Below are 17,434 nucleotides of genomic sequence, written 5' to 3'. Positions count from 1 at the left end.
ATCCACCTAACACTTTGGGCAATTTAGCATGGCCAATTCACCTGACCTGCACATCTTTGGATTGTGGGAGGAAACTGGACCACCCAGAGGAAACCCAAGCAGACACTGGGAGAATGTGCAAACTCCACACAGACTGTTGCCCGAGGCAGGGATCGAACCCAGGTCCCTGGCGCCGTGAGGCAGCAGTGCTAACCACTGAGCCACCATGACGCCCATAAACTGTCATAATATTCCAAAAGTGGTCTGATCAGAATCTTATAGAGCCTCAGCAGTATCCTCCCTGTTCTTGTCCTCTAGCCCTTTTGAAATAAATGCTAACATTGCATTTGTCTTCCTAAGTGCCAACTGAACCTGTATGTTAACCTGAAGAGAATCCTGAACTAGGACTACCAAATCTTTGTGCTTCGGATTCCAGAAGCCTTTTCCTATATAGAAATTAGTCGAAGCCTCTGCCAAAATGCATAACTTCACACTTTCCCACATTGTATATCTTCTGCCACTTCTTGCCCACTTGCCTAGCCTGTCCATGATCTTCTGTAATCTCCACCTAACTTCTGTGTCATCTGCAAACTTAGCAACATTGGCCTCAGTTCGTCTGACGAATGGTCGCCAGGCCCAAAACCTTGACTCTGCTTTCTATTCACAGATGCTGCCAGATCTACTGAGTTTCTCCAGGTGTTTTTGTTTTTGTTCCCTCATTTCCTTTGTCCAGATTGTGATATGTAACATGAATAGTTGTGGTCCCAACACTGATCCCCATGGAACATCAATGGCTGTGATGGAAGTGATTTTGTTTTGGAGGAGGTTGATGGTGGTTGCATTGCTAGGATGTAAGAAACCAAACAAGATTTAGGCCATACACATAATGCTGCCAGAGTACCAAGATTAATGTCGAGAACTATCGGGAAAAAATAGTGCTAAAAGCTTTTTGCAATTTTTAAAAACCCTTTTAAGGTATAAATTACTTTGTGAAGAAGCAGATGGTTTTTATAAATAATTAAGTTGAAAAGTGTTTGAATGTTCATTAATTTACAACTTGATAGTCAGAATATGTTCATTTTGTTTTAGCGATAACACCCAGCTGTATCTGAATATTGCATATACTTAAGTTAGTAGCCAAATAATGCAAGCACTTATTACATAGAACTCTGCCCAGGATTTTACTATCATTGCAACAAAATAATATAATTTGGATTTCACACTTAAACAATATCACTGAGCAACTTCAACTTTTTGTTGCCTTTTGGTATAATCTCACATTTGCCATCTCGCTGGTGCCCACAAAGGCAACATAGTATTGTGGTGCATAGCAGATTTCAAACAGACCTAACAACTTGAAGTTGAGTAGTTATCAGCGGTCCCATTCAAGTCCTGACCTCATTGCAGCCTTGGACCAGACATGACCAGAAGAGCTGAATTGCACAGTGGAAACAGTGGTAACTAGCTTTAATATCAAGGCAGCGTTTGACTGAGTCTGGTATCAAGGAGCTCTAGCAAAACTGGATTCAGTGGAATCATGGGGGATAACTTTCTACTGGTGGGAGCCATACTTAAAACAAGGGCAGATGTTTTTGTTCTTTGAAATTAACCACGGCATCACTGCTGGAGCTTCAAAGGCTAGTTTTCTCATCTACTACTTCCTCAATGATCTTCCCTCTATTATAATGTCAGACGTGGGAATGCTTGCTGATACTTAAACACCGTTCAGCATTATTCACAATGACTCCGATAATGAAGCTGTCCTAGTCTCCTTGCAGCAGGACCTGGACAACCTTTAGGCTTTGGCTGATAAGTGGCAATTAATATTTTTCTCTACACAAGTGGAGAGAATCACCATGTTCAACAAGAGGGAATCTACCTATCTCTGAACATCTCTGAATGCCCAGTATCAACATCAAGGGCATTGACATTGACCAGAAACTGAACCGAACTATCCATATACTGTAAATTCTGTGGCCTCATGTGCAGGTCAGAGTTTGGGAATTCTGCCCCAACTCCTCAAAGACTGTCTACTATCTAGAAGACACGAGTCAGGAGTGTGATGATATATTGTCAACTTGCCTGGATGTGTAAGTCTTCAACAACACTCAAGAAGCTCAGCACCATCCAGGGTAAAGCAGCCTGCTTGATTGCACTCCATGTAACTCCTTCACCGTTCACTTCCTTTGCCATTGATGCATTGTAGCTGCAAACTGTATCACAAGGTACACTTCAACAATTCACCAAGGTTCATGACCCTTACCACTTAAAAGGATAGGGCAACCAATGCAAATAATATATTCGGCCTGCTTAATATTTTAATATCCTTTTTGTAATGTATTTTTCTTTTATTTCCCTCTCTTATGCTGCATGTTCTTTCAGGCATACTCCAAATCTTCTGACATTTCTGTTTTAAACTGGTTATATTTTGAATGGTAGCCCATATGGTTCAAATGGCATGTATCCTTGCTTCTGCTAGACTGAGACTGAATTTGTGCAGCAAAACTTTTTGTTAGTGCTTTTGTATGAATGACTTCTCTTTATATATGAAACCTTAACTCTAGTCATATTACGGTCATAGCTTCTGAAGTGTATACCCAAACCTGACTTAAATAGTCTCAGTGTTAGTCCCTTGTAGGCATAATACACTCCTTGAGGAAGTACTCCTGCATGCACTTTAGGAATTCTGTTTCCTTCTGTCTGTTAACTTCATACCTGTTCCATTGAGTGGGTCATTGAAAAATTTTGAAGTGTAATTTTTTTTCACTTGTCTGCTTGATTTGTCTCTCGCTTTTATTTTCCATTTGCCTTCTACAAATTGTGCAGTACAAGTAGACCAATGTAACCATCCTCTCTTATCTATAGACACATTACCTTTGCCTGAGGCTAGAATTGCTTTAGACAGTCACCAATAAATTCACAAATCTATCATATCATCTTGCCTTGCTTCCAAGTCGGTTGAGGAATTGTTTGCAATTGTTGAGAAAATTACTAATTTGCGACCTCATGATTATGCCAGAATCTTAAACAGTGTAAAGTGTTAGATAATAGAATGTGTCCTTGATTTTCTCTGTGCTAAAAACTTGCCTATAAGGTGCTTGCTATCTATGGCAAATCCTAGCAGTCAACTACGTGTTGGAGACATTTGACTTTTTCTGGAATGGCTTCTGTTTCTATACTGTAAGATATTTTTGGTGTTACATTTCAAGTTGTTTGTATTTTCTCGTTCTCTTTTGGCACCTGTTTTACCCTTAGTCTGATACTATGTGGTAAAAACAAGGACTGCAGATGCTGGAAACCAGATTCTAGATTAGAGTGGTGCTGGAAAAGCACAGCAGTTCGAGGAGCAGGAAAATCAACGTTTCAGGCAAAAGCCCTTCATCAGGAATAGAGGCAGAGTGCCCGCAGGGTGGAGAGGTCCTATGTGGTCTTAGACTTGGATTATTTATTGCTCTTTCTCTTTTCGGTACAAACTTCATGAATATTGTTTCTCTCCCCTGTTACCTGTTTTGTTTCTGTTTGTACTGTATTGTTTCCCTTCTGTACCTGTAGTGCATTTTATTCCAGGCTTTGTACTATGTTTTGGAGAAGCTACCATGATGATCTGACCATAGTGTGGTTTGAGGCAGCCTTGATGGACTAGCTGGTCTATTCTTGCCTGTGAATTTCACAAGTTTGTTTGTACTGCTTGTACTCTTTTAATCTTCAAACTAAAAATATTCCATTATGCCTATGTACTTGTGCAGCTTGTGATCTGAAACCAGCAGTAAAACTCGGACCATGTTTTGTACTCTACAACTACAAATCTTGGATTTATAATACAACGATAGCCAAACAATGACTACTTTTGTTCAAAACTCCTGAGATCAGTCTGCATTTTATGACCAACTTGGATGTGATGCAGTGTAAAATATAATACATGTTTTTTTTCTGAATCTGATTACTTTTTGAATTATAATTAACAGGGAATTGCTGATTTGGATTTTGTTATTCCATATGACTTAACTACGTAGAATACTATTCATTGTATCATATACAACACTCTTAGCTTTAGTGTCAGTTTTGACCACAACTTTGCCATTGAAATGTATCTGTGTAGATTGTACATTCCAAGTGTCGGGTGCTGTCAAAGTATGTTGGACCAGTAATGTGCACAGTGCTGTAATAAAAAAAAACTAGTTAGAACTTGCTGTTATTTTGGAAAAAGTGAACATACAGTTTTACATTGCACAGGATATGAGTAATAATCAAAATGAAATTTTTGGAAACATTCTGCGGGTTTCAGGCTTGCATTTTGGGACTCTATGTAAACCATTAAAGCCAGCTGCTTGTTGTAATATTCCTTCAGTCTTAGGCAGGTGTTGATTTTGAAAGCATGAATAGCGGTTCTTTAAGTCTGCACATACTAAATCCTGTGAACAAAAACTACTTATCTGTACCAAATAGTATGTTTTCATCAGTATCAGTGAGAAGAATTTTCAATATGATTTTCATTAAGACAACTTAATTGTTTTGATCAGTTAAATTTCCACTTTTTTTGTAGGGGATGCAAGGAGTTGAGAGAAAGAGACCTGTCAATCACTCTAGTTCTGAGTTTATACTGGACTTTTTCCAAGTTTTCTTTTAATGAGATGCTTGATCTGCTGGTTTTATCGAGATTTATTTTCCCTGGGAGTATAGAGTTTGACCTAATTTTTATAGACCTAAACCTGGAAAACGTACACATGTTTTGCAGAGAACTGTGGTGTATTACACACTTCACTACTTAATGAGTCTGCATGCAAGACTGCGAGAATGACGAACTTAAATCAACAATATTTTATAAAATTCTGACTTTCGGGCACAATTCTGATGAGCTGAAAGGATCATCCACTTGGTCTGTTTTCAATTAGTTTCTTTTAAAAAAGAGCTTATCTTGCTCTCCCCCGCCGCCCCCCCCCACCCCCCCCCATCTCCTGTGCAGATGGCCGTGCCCCCCACCACCCTTTGTTTTTGAAATTTGCATTTCTCAAGGGTAGAGTACACTTTAGGCTGATCATTCTAATTAAGCACTCTGGACAGCCAATGCCAGAAGGTTATTCCATGCTGGCATATTTGCAGATGAGGCTGATCCTATTAACAATTTATACATTCCAGAAGGTATTGCATTCTCAAATACCCCCAAATGACTTGTACTGAGGTCAGTTGTAGTGTCCTACTGCTGTTTGTTTAAGATTAAACAATTTGACATATATTTGTGATTGAATCCAGAGCCTTCCTTAGCTGTGTAGATTAATAAGGTTGAAAGGAATGTCAAGTGTGACGTTTAGTGTATGAATTGGGACTGCATCAGGAAACTATTTCCTGAATTGACATCTCAGCTGCAAGTCCAAAAACTCACACTTTATAAAAATAAAACTCTGCAGTTGCTGAAAATCTGAAATAAAAACAGAAAATGCTGATCAGGTCTGGCAGCATCTATGGAGAGGGAAATAATTGATAACTTAGGCCAAAGGCCTTTTTTTTTTTGAAGTCATCAATCTGAAATATTAACCAAGCTTCTCTCTTCACAGAACCAGGGTTAGCTACTGTTAGTTAGGTGGTCACAGTTTAATGTGCTGAAGCTGGAAGAGCGAGGAACTAACTACCAGTAAATGAAACAAAAAACAAATTGCTGGAAAGACTCCGGTCTGTCAGCATCTGTGTAGAGAAATGAGAGTTAATGTTTCAGAGCTGCAAGTTCTCAGGAGAAATGTTAACTCTCATTTCTCTTCACAGATGCTATCAGTCCTGCTGAGCTTTTCCAGCAACTTCAGTTTTATTGTTTCTGACTTACAGCAGTTCTTTCGGTTTTATTCACTAATAAATGAAATTTGGGATGTGATGATATCAGAACATGAAAGTAGATTTAATTAAAGCCAAAAACTGAGTCCTTTTGGGAAAATGTTAAATGTAGCAAGTGATAGGTCGTAATCACTGAACACTCTGCAATTTATCAAAGAGTGTGATGCTGTAAAAGCACAGCCGGTCAGGCAGCATCCGAGGAGCAGGGGAGTCGATGTTTCGAGCATAAGCTCTTCGTCAGGAATTTGCCCCCACACCAGGTCCTAGCTTCTAGCCCTGCCATGTTTTTACCATCCCCCAGACCTCCCCTGACTGTGAATGAACAATTAATCCTCAGTAAAGGCCTCATCTTCATCCCACTACGCTTCCAAATCAATGAGTTCAACATGCGTTGTGTCACCTAACTTTTGTTCCGTCGCCTCCACTTCTGTGCTTATTTTTTCCTTCAGGACTCCCACCCACCCTCCGAGGACCCCTTTTCCGAACTCTAACACACTCCATCCACCTGGACACCCCATTCTGGACTGTTACCCGCCCTCGATCTCTTCATTTTGAACTTCTGCTGTGACATTAACCACCTCAACCTGTCCACCCCTCTCACCCACTTCAACCTCTCACCCTTGCAATGCAGCCCTTCACTCCTTTTACTCTAACCCCAAACTCACCAGCAAACCAGCGGACATGGGGGGAATCTGTGGTAGTTTGGCGCACCGACCTCTACATTGGTGAAGCCAGGTGCCAACTCGCGAACAGCTCCTCCTACTGCCCCCTTGACTACAACCCTCATCAGCAAACTGTCATCTCCCAGACCATCCACAATATCATCACCTGAGGGGATCTCCCATTAACAACCTCCAACTTCACAGTCCAGGAACTCCGCGCCACCAGGTTCTACCTCTTACCCAAAATTCACAAACCTGACTGCCCCAGTCAACGCATTGTCTTAGCCAGCTCCTGCCTCACTGAACTTATCTTCGCTGACATTCCTGGTGAAGAGTTTATGCTCGAAACATCAACTCTCCTGCTCCTCTGATGCTGCCTGACCGGCTGTGCTCTTCCAGCACCGCACTTTTTGACTCTGATCTCCAGTATCTGCAGTCCTCAGTTTCTTCCACTCTGCAATTTATAGCAGACTGGAGAAAATGGCTATTGCATGCATCAAAATGCAGATGGAGATTGTATTGTAAGCTTAAAGTATGATTGTAGATGATTTGTAAATAAAGTTTAAAAGTTTTAGGTTATTGAGGACTGGTTAATAGAACTTTGCAGGGCAGTATAGAATTACCTATAAATTATAGTTTATATGTTTGGAAGTTTTGATCCAGGCTCAAACCTACATGGGAAGGTTATGCTTGAAGTTAGGAAAAAGACATACATGAATGGTGGATGAGATGAATTAATGGAGAAAGGTTTAATGTTTTGCAGGATAATCTGGCCAGTCTGACACTTGTTTGATATTGACATCTTTAAGATTGAGCTTTCCAGAGCAACTCTGAATACAAAAACTATGGTCAGAGTGTTGTCTGTCATTTACTTTTAGTCGACCAGCATACTATTAAAACCATTACTTCCAACTGCCCACCATTTACTGCAGTTCTTTTTTCTGTTTGCTACTTTGTCATTCTACTTTATCATTCTACTTTGTCTTCTACAGCTTTAATTTCTCAGTTGTCCCAATATCTGCTTCTTGATTGGCTGCTAGTTCCGATCTTGTTCTGGTGCCAAAGCCATTAATGCCAAGGACATGGCACCTCTGATCCATGGAATTCTCATTCTTACCCTTTTATCTAAGTGCTATATCAAGGGTAGGTAAAGATTCTGACACCTACAAGGGCATTCTTGGTTCTTTCAAGCGAGATTGAGACCTCACTTGTTCAAGACCTGCTTTTCATGTTATTCCAGTGTGATGCTTTCAGAGATCCTGCAGAAATATATCAGTTTGGTTCATATCCTGGGCCTGTGCTGCTGAGCGCCATGTATTAGTTATTTAATAAAACAGTCATACTGGTCATCATCTTCCTTTAACAAACATTTGTTGTGACGTTAGCCAAAAATGAAAAGCAGTACTTTTTCTCAATGGTAATGGTTATTCAGTAAAGATGAGTTTGAAGCCTATCTGGCTTCAACCCTTTAACAACTAATGGAAAGGAGCCCATATCATTTCCTTTGATTTCTTCCAAAGTAGCTGAGAAAATATTTATCATGTGCATAATCCAATTGTCACAAGGGAAAGAATGATGAACACAGAGCAAGCTGTACAAAATGTGACACTGCTCAAAGCTTTCCATATCAGTTAACTTTTTTTAAAAATTTGGTATTCTGGTGTCACCGGCAAGGTGACATTTATTGATCATTTCTCTTAAATCTGATAAGTTGTTTGTGGCTGTCCTCATGAACAATTGTCTAGTTATGATGGTGGGACTCTTTTAATTGAAAAGAGTTTGACTCCTGTGGCAGTAGGAGAATATTGATATGTTTCATTTGCTGTGATTTTGTTGCTTGTTTTCTTGGTAGCAAACGTCATGTGGCTCAGAGATCTTATCAAGATAAGACTGGTGGATTGCTGCACTCAATCCATATTGTAGCTACCTATGGTAGACAGGTTTGACATTGAGCATAAAAGCATGACTAATGATTAAATGGAGGATATTCTTAACTAACCTACTCAGGCATGTTGTGCCTGGAGCAGATGGGACTTGAACTTTGGTCAAAGAGGTTGGTGTGGCTACATCATAGGGTAAAAAAAATGACTGCAGATGCTGGAAACCAGATTCTGGATTAGTGGTGCTGGAAGAGCACAGCAGTTTAGGCAGCATCCGAGGAGCAGTAAAATCGACGTTTCGGACAAAAGCCCTTCATCAGGAATGAAGGCAGAAAGCCTGAAGCATGGAGAGATAAGCTAGAGGAGGGTGGGGGTGGGGGGAAAGTAGCATAGAGTACAATAGGTGAGTAGGGGAGGGGATAAAGATGATAGGTCAGAGGCGGTGGGTGGTTGGAGTGAATAGGTGGAAAAGGAGATAGACAGGTAGTACATGTCAGGGGGACAGTGCTGAGCTGGAAGTTTGGAATTAGGTTGAGGTGGGGGAAGGGAAAATGAGGAAACTGTTGAAGTCCACATTGATGCCCTGGGGTTGAAGTGTTCCGAGGCAGAAGATGAGGCGTTCTTCCTCTAGGCGTCTGGTGGTGAGGGAGCGGCGGTGAAGGAGGCCCAGGGACCTCCATGTCGTCGGCAGAGTGGGAGGGGGAGTTGAAATGTTGGGCCACGGGGCGGTGTGGTTGATTGGTGCGGGTGTCCTGGAGATGTTCCCTAAAGTGCTCTGCCAGGAGGCGTCCAGTCTCCCCAATGTAGAGGAGACTGCATCGGGAGCAACGGATACAATAAATGATATTAATGGATGTGCAGGTAAAACTTTGATGGATGTGGAAGGCTCCTTTCAGGCCTTGGATGGAGGTGAGGGAGGAGGTGTGGGCGCAGGTTTTGCAGTTCCTGTGGTGATAGGGGAAGGTGCCAGGATGGGAGGGTGGGTTGTAGGGGAGCGTGGACCTGACCAGGTAGTCATGGAGGGAACGGTCTTTGCGGAAGGCGGAAAGGGTTGGGGAGGGAAATCTATCCCTTCCCACCCCTTTGGGTGGGGTCTTTTTGGAGGTGGCGGAAGTGTCGGCGGGTGATTTGGTTTATGCGAAGGTTGGTAGGGTGGAAGGTTCTGGGGCGTTCTGTCCTTGTTACGGTTGGAGGGGTGGGGTCTGAGGGCGGAGGTGCGGGATGCGTTGTAGGGCATCTTTAACCACGTGGGAAGGGAAATTGTGATGGAACTGGTCCTCCTGGAAGCGGAGGCGGAGGAATTGGGAATACGGGATGGCATTTTTGCAAGAGGTAGGGTGGGAAGAGGTGTAATCCAGGTAGCTGTGGGAGTCTGTGAGTTTGTTAAAAATGTCAGTGTCAATTCGGTTGTCATTAATAGAGATGGAGAGGTCCAGGAAGGGGAGGGAGGTGTCAGAGATGGTCCAGGTAAATTTAAGGTCAGGGTGGAATGTGTTGGTGAAGTTGATGAATTGCTCAACCTCCTCGCGGAAGCACGAGGTGGCGCCAATGCAGTCATCAATATAGCGGAGGAAGAGGTGGAGAGCGGTGCCGGTGTAATTACGGAAGATCGACTGTTCTACGTAGCCAACAAAGAGGCAGGCATAGCTGGGGCCCATACGTGTGTCCATGGCTACCCCTTTGGTCTGGAGGAAGTGGGAGGATTCAAAGGAGGAATCGTTAAGGGTGAGAATCAGTTCGGCCAAACGAATGAGAGTGTCGGTGGAAGGGTACTGTTGGGGACTCGGGAGAGGAAAAAATGGAGGGTTTGGAGGCCCTGGTCATGGCGGATGGAGGTTTAGAGGGATTGGATATCCATGGTGAAGATGAGGCGTCGGGGGCCGGGTAAACGGAAGTCTTGGAGGAGGTGGAGGGTGTGGGTTGTGTCTCAGACGTATGTGGGGAGTTCCTGGACTAGGAGGGATAGGATAGTGTCGAGGTAGGTAGACATGAGTTCAGTGGGGCAGGAGCATGCTGAGACAATGAGAGTGTGGGTGGAAGGGTACTGTTGGGGACAGGGTGGCCAGGCTTGTGGATCTTGGGAAGGAAGTAGAACCGGGCAGTGCGGGGTTCCCGGACTATGAGGTTGGAAGCTGTGGGTGTGAGATCTCCTGAGGTGATGAGGTTCTGTATGGTCTGGGAGATGATGGTTTGGTGATATGGGGGGTGGGGCCATGTTCGAGGAGGAGGTAGGCAGAGTTGGTGTTTGGCTTCAGCGGTGTAGAGGTCAGTGCGCCAGACTACCACTGCACCCCCTTTATCTGCTGGCTTGATGGTGAGGTTGGGATTGGAAGGCTGCGCGTTGTGAGGGTGAGAGGTTGGAGTGGGGGAGGGGGGTAGACAGGTTGAGGCGGTTAATGTCTCGGCGGCAGTTGGAAATTAAGAGGTCGAGGGCAGGTAATAGGCCAGTGCGAGGTGTCCAGGTAGATGCAGTGTGTTGGAGGTGGACGAAGGGGTCCTCGGAAGGTAGGCGGGAATCCTGATTGAAAGTAAACTCGGAGGCGGAGGCGGCGAAAGAGGTGCTCGACGTCACGGTGTGTATTCAATTCATTGATGTGTGGACGGAGGGGGATGAAGGTGAGTCCTTTGCTGAGGACTGATTGTTCGTCCTCAGTGAGGGGAAGGTCTGGGGGGATGGTGAAAACTCAGCAGGGTTGGGAGCTGGGATCTGGTGTGGCTGTGGAGCTGGGAGTGGAAGCGGAGCCAGTAACTGGAGTGGGTGTGCTGGTGGGGGGAGTGGGGGTGGAGTCATGAGCAGGGGTGGTGCTCCCTTCTGGGTTATGTGGGCTGGGAATGGTGACAGTGGGATCTGTGGTGGGCGTGTCAGTAGAATGCAGGTGAGTAGCGTTGGGGGTGCAGATCTAATATATTTGAATTTTAGAAGACATTTGATAAAGCACCACACATTACAGTATTTAACAAGATAAGAGCTTATTAGTATGGATAGAGGATTAGCTAGCTAATTGAAGACAGTGAGTTCAGGTAAAGTGGGGGTGCTATTTTCAATACGGCAACCTGTAACTTATGGGATGTCATAGGGATCAGTGTTGGGACCACAATTGGCTTCAATATATATTAATGACTTGGATGAGAATGGGAATGTACTAAAGCCAATTTTGCAGATGACAGAAAAATAGATGGGAACGTAAGCAGTCAGCATGACACAGAGGGATAAGGCAGATTAAACCAGAGGGCAGAAACTTGGCAGTTGGAATATACTGTGGGGAAATATGGTGTTATGCACTTAGGCAGGAAGAAGAAAGGAGTTGAATATTTTTTAAAAAGAGAAAGAAAGCAGAAAGTAAAAACACAGGTGGATTTAGGTTGGGCATTTACTTATTGGAATTTTAAAAGAATGAGAAGTGACCTTATTGAAATGTGCAAGAGCCTTAAACGAGTTGACAGCATAGGAAGGTTGTTTCTCCTTGTGGGACAGTCTAAGACCAGAGGGCCTTATCTCAGAATAAGGGGTTATCCATTCAAGACAGAGAAGAGGACAAATTTCTTCTCTCAGAAGCTAGTGAATCTATGGAATTTGTTACTGCTTGGAGCTGTAGAAGTTACGTTGTTAAGTTTATTCAAAACTGAAAACTTTTTCATCAGTAAGGGAATGGACGATTATGGGGATAAGGCAGGAAAGTGGTGTTAAGGATTTTTAGGTCAGCTGCAATCTCATTGAATGGCAAAACAGACTTGATAGGCTGAATGGTCTATTTCTGTGCCCATTCCTTTATGGCCATAAGTAGGTTATACAGGCTGAAGTAATTGGGTTAATCTTTTCCTTGAAAATGGTCAATACTTGGCACTTTCGTAGTCAACTAAAATAAAACAAAGAACTGCAGATGCTGAAAATCTTGAAGATAAGCAGAACTTGCTGGAGAAACTGAGCAGGTCTGGCAGGATCTGTGGAGAGAGAAACGTGTGTTACGGATCTCAAAACGTGGTTCGGTTACTTCGGTGGTCCAAATGTTTCTGCCACTTGTCACCGAATGCCTAATACCCTTGTTTCTAAGGAATAGTAACTGTCTGTATTTCAGCATTTTAGATAAACACTATAATGTAAAATAATTTGTTGGGTAAGCCATACACAGGAAACATGTTTCCACTTGTGGCGTTTGAGAACTGGGGCTCATGAATGTGAGATGCTCACTAATAAATCCAGTCAGAAATTAACAGGAGATCACTTAACTCAAAATCCTGAGCACTTGCTGCTAAATGGAATAGTTGAGATAAATTTACAAGTAAGTTAGAAAAGTACATAAGGGAGAAAAGAATAGAGGATCTGCTATTGGGTGAGACCAGTTCAGGTGGGAGGAAGTTGGAACTTATGAGGCATAGACACTAATTTTAGATTGAATGGCCTGTTTCAGTGGTGTAAAATTATTTTTTGGATATGTTCTATGAAAGTTCACACCTTGATTAATTTCAATTTGTGTTCAATAGGTTGAAACGTCCATTTGTCCCGACAACAGAGTGCATATTTGAATTGCCCAGTCTGACTTTACAAGCTACGAGGGCCCAGACCTTACTGCTGCAAACCATCTTACAGAGTTGGACACACAATACGGGAACATCAGTATCATTGCCAGTAGATGAAGCTTTACTTAAGGACATCTTCAGACCTTCAGGTAAGACGTCTTCTGATTAATTGCAACCATTATTCAATCTGTGGCTCAAAGCTAGGCCACATACCTCAGTATGATTGGCCACCCAGCAACCAAATATTGGTATTGAATGCAGCTCCTCTCAAAATCATTTTTGTGCATTTGATGAGTTGTATGTTATTTGGACAGCTGCTGTGTTGCTTCATTTCATGCCAATTTCAGCAGAGAAAAGTGACTTTTTAGGTTGGGTCCCGCTTCACGATAACAGAGAAATTTAATGATCACTTTAAGGAGCTCAAGTTTCTTTAGGTGGAATTGGAAGAGAGAAAGATGAGGAGAAAGATGAGGATTATGAATGTTTAAATGATCATGTAAAAACTGTAGAATCTATTCATCTTTACACAGAAATAATTTAGTTTTGTTTTCTTTTGAAACGTGTTGCTTTTCCATTAAGGACTGATTAGGGATAGTCAACATGGCTTTGTACGTGGGAAATCATGTCTCACAAACTTGATTGAGTTTTTTGAAGAAGTAACAAAGAAGATTGATGAGGGCAGAGAAGTAGATGTGATCTATATGCACTTCAGTAAGGCGTTCGACAAGGTACCCCATGGGAGACTGATTAGCAAGGTTAGATCTCATGGAATACAGGGAGAGCTAGCCATTTTGATACAGAGCTCAAAGGTAGGAGACAGAGGGTGGTGGTGGAGGGTTGTTTTTCAGACTGGAGGCCTGTGACTAGTGGAGTGCCACAAGGATCGGTGCTGGGCTTTTTGTCATTTACATAAATGATTTGGATGCGAGCATAAGGGGTACAGTTCGTAAGTTTGCAGATGTCACCAAAATTGGAGGTGTAGTGGACAGCAAAGAGGGTTACCTCAGATTACAACAGGATCTTGACCAGATGGGCCAATGGACTGATAAGTGGCAGATGGAGTTTAATTCAGATAAATGTGAGGTGCTGCATTTTGGGAAAGCAAATCTTAACAGGACATATACACTTAATGGTAAGGTCCTAGGAGTGTTGCTGAACAAAGAAACCTTGGAGCGCAGGTTCATAGCTCCTTGAAAGTGGAGTCGCAGGTAGATAGGATAGTGAAGGCGGCGTTTGGTATGCTTTCCTTTATTGGTCAGAGTATTGAGTACAGGAGTTGGGAAATTATGTCGCGGCTGTACAAGACATTTGTGAGGCCACTGTTGGAATATTTGTGCAATTCTGATCTCCTTCCTATCGGAAAGATGTTGTGAAACTTGGAAGGGTTCAGAAAAGATTTACAAGGATGTTGCCAGGGTTGGAAGATCTGAGCTATAGGGAGAGGCTGAACAGGCTGGGGCTGTTTTCTCTGGAGCGTCAGAGGCTGAGGGGTGACTTTATAGAGATTTACAAAATTATGAGGGGCATGGATAGGATAAATAGACAAAGTCTTTTCCCTGGGGTGTGAGAGTCCAGAACTAGAGGGCATTGGTATAGGGTCAGAAGGGAAAGATATAAAAGAGACCTGAGAGGCAACTTTTACACGCAGAGGGTGGTACGTGTATGGAATGAGCTACCAGAGGATATGGTGGAGGCTGGTACAATTGCAACATTTAAGAGGCATTTGGATGGGTATATGAATAGGAAGGGTTTGGAGGGATATGGGCCAAGTACTGGCAGGTGGGATTAGTTTGGGTTGGGATATCTGGTCGGCGTGGACGGGTTGGACCGAAGGGTCTGTTTCCATGCTGTACATCTCTATCACTCTAAGTGCCACAAGTGCTATTATCTTAATATTAAAACTGCTCTGTATTGGAAGAATACATTCCAGCATTAAAAAAAAACAAGAGCTTTACAGAAGGGTAGTTTCTTTTCCCCCAAAAGAAGACCTTATGGGATTCCCTAAAAAGTTAGTAGCTTCCAATTGAAGCAGACGTGGAATGATTAAAATTTTGTACTGCATTACATTAATATAGGAAGCTCAAAAATAAACCTATGTATCACAAAAAAAGAATACTTAAATTTTAGGACATTCTGGGGCAAATGTTGAAATTTTGAACTGTCATTTTGTAAGAGCATTGTACTGAAGTCATATGCACAGTCTTTAGAAGTGACTTTAAACTTCTTTCAACAGTGCCTAAAATATTATACTTGCCAATATTACACAAACTTTCAAACAATGATTACGACCCAGTCTTCAGATTCGTTATTTTTAGCATCTAAGTTCAAACAAATGTAAGAAATCAAATGTTTTCAAGCACTAATTTATTGGAAAACCTAAAAGCAGCATTTTGTAAAAGTGTTGATAAAAAATGTGTTTATATATGTAGGAGTGTAATGAGAAGCAAATGGAGTGAGCATTTTAAATCTCATCAGTCTTCGCCACATTTCTGGAAGTAGATTATTATGAATTCACATGAGCTATGAATGGATTCTGTCACTGAGTCATGCAAGTCTTTCCACATGCAGTCAGCATCTTCATGTGGATTCAGTCTCATTGTCCTAGTATTATATAGCAGTGATGTGAACTGGTAGATGTTTCTTGCACATAAATCTCATTTCCCTGCACGTGAACTGAGGAAACATTTAGTGCCACAAGATTTGGTCTGTTTCTTAGAACATAGCGCAGTACAGGCCCTTCGATCCGAGATGTTGTGCCAACCTTTTATTCTACTCTAAGATCAAACTAACTTACGTACCCTTCATTTTATTATCATCTATGTGCTAATCCAAGATTCGCTTAAATGTCCTTAATGTATCTGATTCTACTACCACTGCTGGCAGTGCATTTCACACACCCACCACTCTGTGTAAAGAACCTGCCTCTGACATCTCCCCCAAACCTTACTCTGATCACCTTAAAATTATGCCCCCTCACGATAGCCATTTCCACCCTGAAAACAAATCTCTGGTTCTAATTATTCTTTGCTCCAATGAGAAAAGCCATAGATCCCTCAACCCTCATGCCCTCTAGTCTCCTCTGCACCCTTTCTAATGCTTCCACATCTTTCCTATAATGAAGCGACCAGAACTGAATACAATATTCCTAGAATGGTCTAACCAGGGTTTTATTGAGCTGCAGCACAACCTCGCAGCTCTTAAACTCAATCTCCCTGCTAATGAAAGCCAACACACCATACACTTTCTTCACGACCTTATGAACTTTGAGGGATTTATGGATGTAGACCCCAAGATCCCTCTGTTCCTCTACATTGCCAAGAATCCTGCCTTTAACCCTGTAATCTGCATTCAAATTCGACCTTCCAAAATGAATCACTTCAATCTTTTCCAAGTTGAACTCCATCTGCTACTTCTCAGCCCAGCTTTGCATCCTGTCAATGTCCCGTTGCAACCTACAACAGCCCTCCACACGATCCACGACTTCACCAACGTTCGTGTCATCAGCAAACTTACTAACCCACCCTTCCACTTCCTCGTCCAAGTCATTTATAAAAATTGCAGAGAGTAGAGGTCCAAGAACAAATTCCTGTGGAACACCGCTGGTCACCGAGCTTCAGGCTGAATATTTTCCATCTACGACCACCCTCTGTCTTTAATGGGCCAGCTAATTCTGTATCCATACAGCAAGATTTCCCCGTATCCCATGCGTCCTTACTTTCTGAATGAGCCTACCTTGGGAAAGCTTATCAAGTGTCTTGTTAAAATCCACATACATCCCATCCATTGCTCTACCTTCTTCAATGTGTTTTGTCACATCCTAAAAGAATTCAATAACGCTTGTGAGACATGACCTGCCCCTCACAAAGCCATGCTGACTATCTCTACTCAAATTATGCTTTTCCAAATAATCATAATTCTGTCTCTCAGAATCCTCTCCAATAACTTGCCCAACACTGAAGTAGGACTGACTGGTCTGTAATTCCCAAGGTTATCCCCGTTCCCTTACTTGAACAAGGGAACAACATTTGCCGCCCTCCAATCATCTGGTACTCCTCCAGTGGACAGGGAGGATGCAAAGACCATCGCCAAAGGTGCAGTAATCTCTTCCCTCACTTCCCATACAAACCTTGAATATATCCCATCTGGTCCAGGGGACTTATCTATCCTCATGTTTTTCAAAATTTCCAGTACATCCTTCTTAACATCAACCTGTTTGAGCATATCAGCCAGTTTTGTGCTGTCCTCACAAATGACAAGGTCCCTCTCACTAGTGAGTACTGAAGCAAAGTATTCATTAAGGACCTCCCCATCTCCTCCGAATCCAGGCACAAATTCCCTCCAGTATTTGTGATTGGCCCTACCCTCGCTCTGGCCGTCCTCTTGTTCCTCACATAAATGTTGAATGCCTTGGGGTTTTACTAATCCTACCCGCCAAGATTTCTTTATGCCTCCTTCTCTGTCTTCTGAGTCCATTCTTAAATTCTTTTCTGGCTACCTTGTAACCCTCTAGCACCTGTCTGATCCTTGCTTTCTCAACATTAAGCTTCCTTCTTCCTCTTGACTAGATGTTCC

General features: G+C 42.6%; 1 protein-coding gene across 5 annotated transcripts in view; it reads left to right on the top strand.

The window, feature by feature from the left end:
- The window catches only part of LOC132815107 (intermembrane lipid transfer protein VPS13B-like), a 945,713-nt gene that overhangs the window by 216,138 nt on the left and 712,141 nt on the right, over window positions 1–17,434 (top strand). For all 5 annotated transcript variants that reach the window (XR_009644627.1, XM_060823876.1, XM_060823877.1 and 2 more), the window contains exon 17: window positions 12,827–13,011. Coding sequence is in view for 4 of the 5 variants with exons in the window: in XM_060823876.1 (XP_060679859.1) it covers window positions 12,827–13,011 (185 nt within the window). In the remaining variant the exon portion in view is untranslated. The remainder of the gene's footprint in view (window positions 1–12,826; window positions 13,012–17,434) is intronic.

The sequence above is a fragment of the Hemiscyllium ocellatum genome, chromosome 4, assembly GCF_020745735.1.
Source record: "Hemiscyllium ocellatum isolate sHemOce1 chromosome 4, sHemOce1.pat.X.cur, whole genome shotgun sequence".
NCBI classification, from domain to species: Eukaryota; Metazoa; Chordata; class Chondrichthyes; order Orectolobiformes; family Hemiscylliidae; genus Hemiscyllium; species Hemiscyllium ocellatum.
This window is presented reverse-complemented; position numbering and strand designations above follow the sequence as displayed.